The sequence below is a fragment of the Eulemur rufifrons genome, chromosome 9 (assembly GCF_041146395.1).
Source record: "Eulemur rufifrons isolate Redbay chromosome 9, OSU_ERuf_1, whole genome shotgun sequence".
NCBI lineage: Eukaryota > Metazoa > Chordata > Mammalia > Primates > Lemuridae > Eulemur > Eulemur rufifrons.
In genome coordinates this window covers 1,887,080-1,900,795 of record NC_090991.1, presented here as the reverse complement: position 1 = coordinate 1,900,795, position 13,716 = coordinate 1,887,080, and the positions used below count along the sequence as shown (strand labels likewise).

The window sequence follows — 13,716 nt, the reverse complement described above, 5'->3', positions numbered from 1 at the left end:
ACAGATGGTCAATTGTTGCCTATAAAATTGCATAATTCTTAATGCCAATGAAGGAAGTTTAGTGCTGTATTATTAATACCAAAATTGAAAATGACCTAAATGCCATAAAATAGGAGAATTTAAACTATATGGTGATACAGAGCTTTTATGGAATCATTTATAAATTATTTTTATTACAGTGATATGTTCAGTTCATGGCTATATTAGATTTTAAAAAGTAGGATATATAACTACATAGGGCTATTTGGATTGTGTTTACATGTATACATAAAGATGTATATACAGGTAGATGCATGTAAAAGATTGAAAGGAAGTATACCAATACACTTAGACTCTCTAGCTGTTGGAGTTATGAGTAGTTATTTTTTGTAATGTGATTTTGTATCTTCCACATTTCAATGTATATGTTATCCTTATTAGAAAATACTTGTTTATTGTTTTTATTAGAAAGATACATTATCTGGCATGGAAGAAGAGTAGAGAGATTTGTGATTTTGGGCTATTTGTACATGTATAGTGGTGAGTAGTTTCAGAAATGGATCAGATGTAACTTTGGATCAGTTTGATGAAAGTACACCATCTGCATAAAAGGCCAGTTAGTGGTTACCCAAAGATATTTGCCTGCACTTTAACCAGAACTGTTGTCAAACATGCAGTCTTTTTGTGTGGTATGTGTGTGTCTACCAGTGTTCTACATTATTTCAGAAATGAAAAGATTTGGTTTTTTTCTTTTTAGTTATTTAAACCATAAATAATTTAATATTATTTCTTTAGACTTCACGAAAACCTCGTGAAGAGCGAGATGTGTCTCAATGTGAAAGTGTTGCTTCCACTGTGTCTGCTCAGGAGGATGAAGATATTGAAGCCTCCAATGAAGAAGAAAATCCAGAAGACAGTGAAGGTATCTCAAAATCTTAAATTTAGTTGTGATTCCTGCTATCCCAAATGTGTAATTTTTAGCTTAGTCATTTGACTGTATAGAAATTGCTTCATTAGGGAAATGGTATATCAGTGTTTTCATGGCATAGAGACTTCAGACTTGAACATAATGTATTCTTTCATTTACTCAACAAATATTTATTTACCTAAGATGGTCTAGGTGCTACAACCAGAAGATCTTGAAAACGGCAGTCCCCCTTTAGACACTAACCGCCAACAACAATAAAATATCTGTGCATTGGTATCATCGCCACATTTATTGTTCAGTTAATATCAGTTAACATTTTTCTTTATTGCCTTGAGTTTGATTTCATAGTTTTACAAAGATTTATATATATATCATATTTATATTTTCATGTAAAAAGAATTAATGACCCTAGAAACACCAGTAGAAAAAAAAAATCAACCCAAGAAACCTAAAAAACTTAAGAAATAAAATCGCTTTTGTCACTTAAACAAATCAATGACATCTTCCTGAAAAAGGAATTATTTTCTTGATTTTTTGCTAAAGAATAAAAAGTACCTAATTTATTTCAGTTTACATTGCTATTAAAGTTTCTGTGGATTTCTTTTGAAAATTGCTTCTGATGGGGGGATTTTCATAATGAATGCTTTTAGGAGCTCTTTATATATTATATGTTAAACATGTTCATGTTTTGTATATGCAAATATTTTCTCTATCTAATTTGCTTTTTATTCTGGAATTATTGTTGTTTAAACTTTCCGTGTAATTAGAGCTGTATATCTTTTCCTTTGTAGAGTCTTGTATTTTACATAAGCTTAGGAAGTTCTACATTGTCGAGTGTTAGAAATATTATATTTTGTTTTTGTGGATTTTTTCCTACAAGTTATTGTTGTTGTCTTTTAAAACTTAAAACTTATCTTGAAATTGGTTTTTGGCTTTGAACAATAAGTAAACTTTTTTCTGGGAGGTTTTTGTGAAAAATGAGGTCATTGTTATAAGAATAAAGAGAATGTTGGAGCAAGCTCACCCTGGGGTAGTATTAATATGAGTGCTGCAAACAATGAAAGGCAGTTTGATGTGTTTATCGTACTTTCAAAGAGGTTATCAGAATTTGTTCCTTTTCATAGGTTTGTATCTGGTAGCTGGTATTCCCTGGGATTGTAAGTGAAGCCTGTATTAATCTCCTTGGGCTGCCATCACAGATTACTGTATATTGGGTGGCTTAAACCACATTTATTTTCTCACAGTTCTAGAGTCTAGAAGTCCAAGATCAAGGTGCTGGCAGAGTTGCTTTCTTACGAGGACTCTCTTCTGGCTTGCAGGTGGCCAGCTGCCTCCTTGCTCTGCCCTCACGTAGCATTTCCTCTGCGCAGGCACACACTGAATTCTCTTCCTCTTATAAGGACAACAGTCCTACTGCTGGATTAGAGCCCAGCTTTATGACCTCATTTAGCCTTAAATACTTCCTTAAAGGCCCTGCTCCAAGTACAGTCACACTGGGGGTTAGGGCTTCAACATAAGAATTTTAGGAGGGGACACAGTTCATGACAAAACCCAAGCCTGTCACAAACATATGTATATCAGCCTGTCCCAAAACCCAAGCACCAAAGTATGACTTTTTTCCTTCTGTTTTCTTCCTGTTACTTTGCCTTAGTGTAAAACATTTTTCAAATTGCTAAGTATGGTATTAAATTAATGTGTCCATCTGATCAAGAGTAGGATGGCATGGTCACATCCTATTCAATCATACATGTGATTGTCTTGTGACATCTAGAATAGTTTCCTATTAATAGGAAATGAACTTTGCTAGTAGAATTGTGGGATCTCTCTTCATTTCTTTTTGACTTAGCTTCAGTTGGAAAGTGTGAAGGAAGAGAACATAAATGCAGTTTACGTGACCTGTGATTTCACACTTACTGCCAATCTTGCCAAGAACCTACAGCCGCACGGTTTATCGCATGGCAAGTCTCTTGCCAGTGGAAGAAGGAAAGCAACTGCTGAGGGAGGGTTCCTGTGTCTGCTTTCCAAGTGTGTGATTCTGTCTCATGGCTGGACGAATTCAATCAGAAAGACTGAAACTTTACCAAAATGTGGACTTGCTCTTACTCTCTTATTCTAAATCATTAAGGGTTTTTTTGTTTGTTTGTTTTTAATTTTTAATTTTTAGGAAAAAAGGTAATGTTTGGCTGGTGCTTGGTGAGGCATTATGCTTTGGAAATATTCCCAGTCTTTTGTAGCTTAGAAGAAGATAATTGAAAAAGTATTTATATCAAACGATGTCATCTGCTATTAATACATAATCACTAACATGTCTTCTAATATTTGGAAGATAAATGGCTTGTCAGTTTGCTCTTGGATTTGGGGTTTTCCATCACTATATAAACAGAAATGAAAGTTAAGTCAGGCTTTTTGTTAGCATTTCATCATCTTGATAGCATTTTTCACTAATGGTAATTGCTGCTGTATATGAAGACCTTGTTACACATGAGGTACTGTTCTGAGTTTTTATTTGTTTATGTGTCTTTTGTTTTTATTTTGGGGACTTGGACTCTCATCTGAACTTGAGGCTCATATATCTACCTCCCTACTCAATATTTGCATTTGGATGCCTAACAGCCACCTCCGACTTAACCTCTAAAGCAAACTCTTGTTTCTCCACCACCACAAGTTGCTTTTCCCTGTAGCCTTTCCCTGTGTCAGTAAATGTTACTTTGGTAACATGAACTCTCTTTCCCTCTTATCTCATCTCCCCTATGAGGTCTGTCAGCAAATCTTGTCAGCTTTTCTTTAGCCTCTTTAGAATTGGATCCCTGTGTCCATTGCTGCTACCCTGGTTCCAAGCTGCCGTCCTCTCCGTTACAGTAGCTTTTTGATTGGTCTCTTGTTCCTTTTGTTCCATTCTGTTTTTTTCTTCCATACAGCAGCCAGAGTGATCCTTATACAGTGTACGTAGATCATGTTTCCACTCTACTCCAGATCCTGTGGTTTCCCATCTCATTCACAATAAAAGCCCAAGGCCTCACTGTGACTCATGAGGCTTGACATGAACTTCCTTTGTATGTCTGTGAACTTTCTGCCAGCCACTTTTCTGCTTGCTCTGTCTGCGCCACCCACACTGTCCTCTTCGCTGTTCCTGAGCAAACAGGAACAGTGGGCCTTCAGGGGCCTTTTCACTTTTTAATCCCTCTACCTAGAATGTTCTTCCCCAGGATGTGCCCAAGGCTCATTCTCTCATTTCCTTGAGGTCTCTGCTCTGACATCACCTGGATTGTATAGTAACTTCTCACCCACTGCTTCCCTGGCTTTATTATTTAGTCACTGCACTTACTACCACCTGATGTATCAGCATGTTTATCGTTCGTTGACTGTGTTACACTAGAATGTGGGCTCCATGAAAACATCTGCTTTGATTTTTTTCCCCACTGCCATGTCCCCAGTACCTCAAATAGCTCCCTGCACATAGTAGATCCTTCATACATATTTGAATGAAAGAAAATGAATTTGTAGAGGTTTTTAAATATTGTCGTGTGTTAAAGTTTTTTTTTCTCAGCTGGTAACGTAAGTTTTGGTTTTATTTTTTACCATACAAATAACATATTTATAACTTTAGGCCGGGCGTGGTGGCTCAACGCCTGTAATCCTAGCACTCTGGGAGGCCGAGGCGGGTGGATCGCTCGAGGTCAGGAGTTCGAGACCAGCCTGAGCAAGAGTGAGACCCCGTCTCTACTAAAAATAGGAAGAAATTATATGGACAACTAAAATATATATATACAAAAAATTAGCCGGGCATGGTGGTGCATGCCTGTAGTCCCAGCTACTCGGGAGGCTGAGGCAGTAGGATCGCTTAAGCCCAGGAGTTTGAGGTTGCTGTGAGCTAGACTGACGCCACGGCACTCACTCTAGCCCGGGCAACAGAGTGAGACTCTGTCTCAAAAAAAAAAAAAAATATATATATATAACTTTATAGCTTCAGAGTTTTCTGTTTTACTTAAGATGTTTCTACATATTTCCTGAAGTTGCATGTATCTTGTACTAAATTATCTTCTAAACATTTTTAAAATCTTTATTTCATCTGGAATTATTTTTCTGTATAGAGTAACATAAGTCACATGGTTTTCTTCCAAAGAGCCAGTTCTGACAGAAGTTTTATTAAAGAAATCATCCTTTACCCAATAATTTAAAATATACCTTTGATAATCTTCCCATGTATGTTGTGATCTATTCTTGGAAAGTATCTTTTGTACCACTGATACATTTTGTCTGTCACTGTGGCAGTTCTAAATGCAAGTCAATACGCCACCTTTACAGTCAGTTTGAGTGTCTGGAGAGACAAGTCTTCCCTCTGTCTACTTTTCATAATTTTCTTGAATTTTTCTCAGAGACTTTCTTCTATATAAACTGTAAATTATTTATGTGGCTTAAGAAATTTTTCTTACAAACCATTTGGATTCTCATTGGAAGTATGTTATATGTATATTGGGGAGATTTAAATTTATGTTGTCTATTGTAAGAAAATATAAAAGTTACTGCTGCAGTGAACATTGCTGTATACCATTTATAACAGGGAAAATTGGAAGCAGCCCAGGGATCCAATAACAGAGGAAGTTTTAAGTAAATTTAAGACCTCGTCACAGCCATTCATTCACTTTATAATTCAGCCAGTATTTGAGTCTACTGTGTGCCAGGCACAGTGCTTTTCACTAGTACTTAAATGATCATCAGAATCTATAATCTCTGCCCTTACGGAGTTCATGGCCAAGTAGAAAAAATAGCCAGTAACAAAATAATTGTGAATAAATGTAAAATTGTAACTGTAACCAGTACATGTGTTATAAAAGCTATCATGGTGAAGTATAACTTTGTTAAAGAAGCTGTGAAAGACTTTTTAAAGTATGTGATGGTTGAGCCGATAGCCAGAGGAAAAGTAGGTGAAAGAGCCTTTCAGTAGAGTGAATGGCGCGTACGAAGTCCTTGTGGTAGAAGATGCATGAGGCATTCAAAAAACGAGAAGCCAGTGAGACTTGAATACAGAGAGCTGGGCGAAAGATTAAACTGGAGGGGGACCCACTGGGCAGGACCTGGTAGGCCACGCTGACAATTCTGAAACTTTATCCTGAGAGTAATGGGCTTCCATTGAAAAGTTACTGGAGACAGATAGAATAGGAGATTGAGTTATGATAAAGTTTGGTTTTTAAAAAGATTACTCTGGCTATATTGTAGAGAATGGTCGGAGGTGGAAGGTGAGAAGAAGAGTTGGTTGGGGGCTAAAGTGGCAGCTTTAAAGTTGAACAAAATTGGCTGGATTCAAGTGATACTTTTAGAGAGAAAATTAGTAAGACTTGTTGAGGGTATGGGGGCAAATGAGAGGAGGGTTTAAAAAATGACTCCTAGGTTTCTCGTTTGTCTAAGTGGATGCTAAACACTAGAAAAGAATCTAATTTGGGAGTATTGGTTACAACTCCAGTGCAGGACAGATTGAATTTATGATTCCTTTGAGTTGTCTAGGTAAAGATGTCAAAAGCATTAAGAGTATATTTTATAAAATGAAACGATGTGGGGAAAGACCTGTGTTACAACATTAAATTAAAAATCTATGAAATATTATTCTAGAGCTTTACTGTCCAATGTGGTAATCACTAGACACATATGGCTATCGAGCGCTTGAATGTAGCTAGTCCAAATTGAGAAATGCTGAAAATGTAAAATGTACATCAGATTTTGAAGACTTAGTACCCCAAAAAGGTAAAGTAATGTTCCTATTAATTTTTAATTACACATTGAAATAATATTTTAGAAATATTGGGTCAATGAAATAAATTGGTAAAATAAGTTTTACACATCTCTTTTTACCTTTTTTTTTTTTTTTTTTGAGACAGAGTCTTGCTTTGTTGCCCAGGCTAGAGTACAGTAGTGTGATCATAGCACTCTATAACCTCAAACTCTTGGGCTCAAATGATCCTCCTGCCTTAGCCTCCCGAGTAGGTAGGACTGCATGGTCAGGGCCATGGCACCTGGCCAATTTCTTTTGTTAATTTATTTTTTTGGTAGATACAAGGTCTCACTATGTTGCCAGACTGGTCTGGAACTCCTGGGCTTAATTGATCCTCCAAACTTGGCCACCCAAAGTGCTGGGATTACAGGTGTGAGGCCACCACCCCTGGCCTCTTTTTATTTTTTTAATGTGGCCACCAGAGAATTTAAAATTACATTTTAAATGATTCGCCATTGTATTCCTATTGGACAGTGTTGTTCTAGAATGTCAGCTTAACCGAATAAATAGAAATTCATAGAAAGAGGCTTATAGAAATACACCAGAATGTCATCATTTACGGGAGTGCTTTTTGTTTAGTTTGTTCCATCTTTCTTTGTATTTCAGATTTCATCTAAATTATTTTTAGACATTAAGAGATTTTACACTTTCGGTTTCAGAAGGTCAAGACAATTTGATCTTTCACTTTCATACTCTGTAGGAAACTTTGGCTTTCCCACTGGCTGTAGATACTTCAATGAGGTCATCAAAGGAGTATAATTCATCCTAAACAACCACTTTCAAGCATGGTTTCTGTCACCACCTGAAACCTGTTCATTATCAGATTTTTTATGCCGTATCATTATCTTTAAGGTGCTGAAAATAGTTCTGATACAGAAAGTGCTCCTTCTCCTTCACCAGTTGAAGCTGTCAAGCCCAGCGAAGACAGCCCTGAAAATGCTACTTCTCGAGGAAACACCGAACCCGTGGCTGAGCTTGAGTCTACCACCGAAACTGCACCTGGTGCGTCTCCCTCCTCAGCAGCTCCAAGTACAAAACCAGCTGAAAATGAAAACGTGGAGACCCAGGCGAATGACAGCATCAGCGTTGAGACGGCGGAGCCGATGGAGGTAGATCCTCAGGAGCGCAGCGCCGAAGCGGGTTCTGTTCTTGAGCCTCCGACCACCACCAAAGCAGACTCTGTGGATGTTGAAATGAGGGCGCCAGAAAACAATGCATCTGAAGTTGAAGATGATACCAAAGAAAGAGACTTGGAGAGAGCCAGTGAGAAGACAGAGCCTAGGGATGAAGATTTGGTGGTGGCTCCGCAAATAAACACCCAGAGGCCTGAGCCGCAGTCGGATAATGATTCCAGCGCCACGTGCAGTGCTGACGAAGATGTGGATGGAGAGCCAGAGAGACAGAGGTGAGACTGGTTCCTTAAATACTATCCTGTTCTTACTCTGCTGGCTGAATCACAGAATGGTGCTGGCTGCAGAGATGATGCTTTATAAATATTGGCAAGTTACAGGTAGTCTGTGTGAAGTTAATATTGGGCTGTGATGCTGTTCATCTCTTTAAATAACCAGGAATAATTGTGTAATCATTATTTTTTTCATGACACAGATTACAAATTTTTTCTACATCTGTCTTGCTATGTGTATTCTAAATGATAGCAAAAAGGTGGATTTCTGCTAACAGAGTCGTGAATAAGCCACAGATGACTGTGCCTGCGGACCACAGCAGTGGGATGTAGTGAGAAGGTGGTGAAAGGGATCAGAGGGCTGCAGGTGTGCGTGCCCCTGAGACTGCAGCCTAAGCACGGCCTCCCTTTCCCTACATGTTAGATGTAAGAAAAGGCTGAAAAGATAACATGTTAAGGTTCTGAAAATATTTTAGAAAGCATAATTTAGATGCAAGTTTAATGGTAATTATAGTGACCAATTTTTTATATCAGTTCAAATTTTAGGTTGTTCATATTTGTAATTTAAAATACCAGGCATAATGCAAATGAATTTATAATTATTTTAGTCATTAAAGGTAAATTAATACAAAAAATGCATCATATCTTTATGGTTTTTGTAAAAATTACAGTATAAAGGTATATTTTACAGGAATAGATACTACTTTATTATATTTAATTTCCTGGTGTTTCCTTTTTCTTCAAAGAAATGGAACCACCTACAACCATAGTAGAATGTTGGATTAGTGCAAATTCTAGAAGTGAATTCAACTAAAACAGCATTTAATCTGAAACCCAATCAAGCCCTGCCTTTCTTTTCCTTTTTAGTAAGAAAGAGACAAATAAGCCACTCAACAGTCAGCCAGATTCTAGTCAAAGGTCAACTTTCATAGTGTGTCTTGATGTCACTGTACTTTCAGTCCACATCCAATATATTTTATATCTTACATACTTTAGAATGAGATTTGATATGAGCATAATAATATTCAGTATTACAGTGATGATTCCTCAAGAGATTTTTCTATAGTAAATGCTAGAATTTTCATCAACAGGAATTGAAATAAATGGTTCTGCTTAACCATGGTTATACCAGAAAATACAGCTATCTGGGGCACTCTTCTACCTTCTTCTCACAGTAATCTAGATTTTATTTTTTAATGATCTCAGTCTTTAAATGGAGCAGACATAAATGGATTCAAGCTGGTAGTCCATTTTTAAGCAGTCTTTAATGAGACGTCTCATCTGAAATAAGGATTATCTTTATTTCCACTGTTGGTTTTGTAACTGTACATGAAAGAAAAATTAGGATCACAGTAATTTTAAAGGATAAGCATCCTAAGAGATGAATGTGACAGTAGTCTTGAAATTCAGAAATTCCTTGTAAAAACATGGTGGTTTCTGAATGACACCCTAAAGTCTCCATCACTTCCAAACTATTGAAATCACACTTCCAATTTTCTACAGCTTTAATATCGTCTTTGTTCTTTATGTAATATGTAAATTTTCTTTTATGCATTCCAATTTTCTCACCGGTTTATACATTTAAAAATGTTTATCTTCCCCCAGTGACTGCGACAACTTTGGGAAATCTGACCAAGCCCATAAGGCATGACACTAGTGTATAATTTCCCCGAGTTCATATAGGAGGCATCCTGCACGCGAGTGTAGGTACTGGACACAAGGGAACTGGCAGGGTGTGAGATGGCAGGGCTGGTGGTGAGCAGAGGACTGCATGGGGGGCAGGCACTGCTGTTGGGGAGCACGGGTTCCACACTGTCAGTTCTTTTCTTTTTTTTTGTAAGAAGCTAGAGCCTGGAATTTTGGGTGAAATTCTTCATTTTAAAATGGTGACATCTTTTTCAAATATTTAAAAAAACTCTGTGATCCCAACAAAACATCCTGTAATAGACAACTAGTTTTGAACCTATGTTTGTATGTTACTGGTAAGTTAGGACTAAACAGTTTTTAATGGGCTTTGTTCAGATTATTTTGCTAGTTAGATGTAGATGATTAAATTTAGATAAATTTCAGCCTGAAAGTCAATATTAGGTTTCTTCATCTGGAAGATTAACATCATAGGTTCCTTTTTCCTTGCTGTTCAAATATCTTACAAAGGCTAATGTGATATCCATTGTGTCTGTGTGTGCATGTGTATGTACATATTAACTTGGAAGGAATTATAGTGACTATGTGTTTGAAATCTTAAATAAAAATGTATTCCTTTGTGTTTTTTTTTTAAATTGCCAACTGCAGAATGTTTCCTATAGACTCAAAACCTTCATTGTTAAACCCCGCTGGATCTATACTAGTCTCATCCCCAATAAAACCAAATCCATTGGACCTGCCACAGCTTCAGCATCGAGCTGCTGTTATTCCACCAATGGTAAGTTTTCAGTGTAAGAAAAGTAAAATTGAAAGACAAAGACTTTTATAGACATATGTTTCTTCTCTTCTTTAATTGTTTCTTGATTTTAAAAAATTGTGGTAAAAAACATAACCTAAAATTAATCACTGTAACCAACTTTAAGTGTATAGTTCAGTTTTCTTAAGTGTTTTCACATTGTTGGGAAACAGATCCCCAGAACTTTTTCATCTTTCAAATCTGAAACTCTACACCAATTAAACAACAACTCCCCCTTTCTCCCTTTTCCTAGCCACTGCTAACCACTTCTCGAGCATAGGTGTACCAAATATTCAGGCTTTGTCCTCACACCCACCAATTCTCCAGCTCTCTGGACATGAACTGGGTATACAATTCAGTTCAGTTCTGACACTGATTATCCTGAGTAATCATCAGACACCAGTTGTGCAAGTATTGGGTCCCTGGGCTACCCACACTTCTGTCCGACTAGGTTCAAAATCAAAGGTCCCCCTGACTCTCCCTGTCAGGTTCCTTAATTTGTTAGAATGGCTCGCAGAACTTAGTAAAGTGTTTTACTTACTGTTACTGGCTTATTATGAAGGAATACAACTCAGAACAGCCAAATAGAAGAGGAGCCATAGGGCAAGGTGTGTGGGAAGGAATGCGGCGCTTCCATGCCCTCTCTGAGCCTGCCGCCCTCTCAGCACCTCTGTGGGTTCACCAACCTGGAAGCTCTCCGACCCCTGTCATTTAGGGGTTCTTATGGAGGTGCCATTGCATAGGCATGATTGATTAAATCATTGGCCATTCGTGATGACTGTGTGAATCTCCTGCCCCCTGCCTTCCGTGGAGGTCAGGCATGGGGTGGGCTGGGTGGAGCTGAAAATTCCAGCCTGAGGATATCTAGGGGTCCCGAGCTACCAGTCATCTCATTAGCATGTAAAAGACACTTTTATTGTCCTGGAGTTTCTAAGGATTTGGAATCTTAAAGAAAGGTCTTTGGGAAAAAGACTGAATATTTCATTTTTATTATATCACACTTCATATATATGAAATCACACTGTGTTTGTATTTTTGTGACTGGCTTATTTCACTCCTCATTATGTAATCATGGTTTATCCATGTTGTAACATGTGTCAGAATTTCTTTTTTAAGGCTGAATAATATTCCATTGTATGTATTAATATATACCACATTTTATTTATCAGTGGACATACGGGCCACCTCCCGCTCTTGGCTATTGTGCAGAGTACCACTATGATCAGTACTTGATTTTAGTACCTGTTTTTTTCTTGTATCCTCCTGTGTTGGGCTGGGGTTAGGGAGTACTAGGGCATATGGAAGAGAAGGGTAGGAAAATTCTGAGTGTGACTTAGTGGAAGAATTCTTTCATGTAACCCGTTTATATCCTTAGTGCATTGCTTTTTCAAATGGATTCATTTTGATGAGTGATTAAATGGTCATTTCCAACTAAGAAAATAAACCCAAAAGAAATGTAATGCTCCAGCCATAAATATTAGTAAGTCCTATTTTTGTTTATAACCATAGCAATAAGAAGCAATAAAACAATAATAAAATAAATGCGTAACTAGGTTTTGAATATTTAAAAAGAATTATAGAGATTATGGCTAACTTCTGTAATTCCAAGTCTATTTTATTTTACCTTAATAATTTCTACAAATTCCAAGTCTGTTTTATTTTTTACCTTAATAATCTGTACAAAATTGACTCATTTTTGATACTGCATTCTAATCTTGGCTACTGTTCTTTTCCTTAGTTATATTCTAACTCTTGCTTTATTTCAAATATTTATTTAAAGTTCAAAATTAAAAAAATTTTGTTTCCTGTCACAGGACAATTAGTATAAGATGTTGATTGTGTGCTTGTGATAGACTCACAAAAAATCATTAAGCATTTATTCATTGATTCATTGAAACGGACACTTAGTGACTAGTTTAAGACAACATTCTTAATACTATAGGGAATATTTATAGATTACAAAGTCTGATTTCAAAAAACTCAGAGACTGGTCTGGATAGTAAGGCATAGAAAAACTTACAGGGCTGGGCGCGGTGGTTCACGCCTATAATCCTAGCACCGAGAGGCTAAGGCAAGAGGATCCACCTGAGCTCAGGAGTTTGAGACTAGCTTGAGCAAGAATGAGACCCCGTCTCTACTAAAAATAGAAAAAATTAGCTGGGTATGGTGGTGCGTGCTTCTAATCCCAGCTACTTGGGAGGCTGAGGCAGGAGGATTGCTTCAGCCCAGGAGTTTGAGGTTGCTGTGAGCTAGGCCCGGGTGACGAGCGAGACTCTGTCTCAAAAAAGAAAAAAAAAAAGAAAAGAAAAAAAATTGTATAAAATTTGAAATGAATTAAAATGTGATGCTCTATTACATTAAAAAAAAACAACAACAACTACTAAGTGTTTCAGAGGAGAAGGAGCTGCTTCTTATTTAGAAACTTAAGAAGACTCTAAGTAGGAAATAATGTTTTGGTTGTGGACCAAAACAATCCATTTGGCTTTATAGCAAAAGGAAAAGCCATCTTTACACGTAAGTCAAAGGACAAAGGCAAGAAAGTTATGTGTGTGTTTTGGGACCAGTGAAAATTCCTACTTATGGTAGGGGAAAAAACTATGGAAGTCTTTAGATAACAGGTTCTGTAAAAGTGAAATCTCTCATTATTCATGAAGTATTTATCATGGACCATGTTTGGGGCTTTTATTTAGTATTGGACAGAACAGCTTGGATTCTCTCCTTTGTGAAGTGGGAAAGATAGAAAATAAATAAGGAAACAAACATAATTGCAAATCGTGGCAAGTGCTGTGTACTGTGAAAGAAATGAACAGGCTGCAATGAGAAGGAAAACAAGGAGAGAGTCACTGTGTTTTATTGGATAGTTAGGGATGGCCTGTCTGAAGAAGGAACAGTGCATTCTGTCCTGAAGAGAATCGCTATGTTCATGAATTGGTTATGGGAGAGGAGGAGATTGATCAGTCAAGGATAATTTGCCAGATTTCTGGCTGAAGCAGCTGAGGTTCCATTTCTAAGATGAAGAGTATTGAAGAAGCATTGAGTCTAGAAAATGAAAAGTTCCATTTTGAACTGAGATATCCAAGTGGATTTGTTAGGTAGGCAATTTTATATATGAGTGTGGAACTTGGAGAAAATGTCTCAAAAATAGAAAATTTGGCCAGGTGCTCTGGCTCACATGTGTAATCTTAGCACTTTGAAAGGCT

General features: G+C 37.2%; 1 protein-coding gene across 3 annotated transcripts in view; it reads left to right on the top strand.

The window, feature by feature from the left end:
• The window catches only part of NCOR1 (nuclear receptor corepressor 1), a 155,602-nt gene that overhangs the window by 86,418 nt on the left and 55,468 nt on the right, over positions 1-13,716 (top strand). For 2 of the 3 annotated variants that reach the window (XM_069481876.1, XM_069481873.1), the window contains 3 exons: positions 775-901; positions 7,527-8,079; positions 10,369-10,498. In XM_069481876.1, coding sequence (XP_069337977.1) covers positions 775-901; positions 7,527-8,079; positions 10,369-10,498 — 810 coding nt within the window. The remainder of the gene's footprint in view (positions 1-774; positions 902-7,526; positions 8,080-10,368; positions 10,499-13,716) is intronic. The other variant, XM_069481875.1, reaches the window with a different exon arrangement.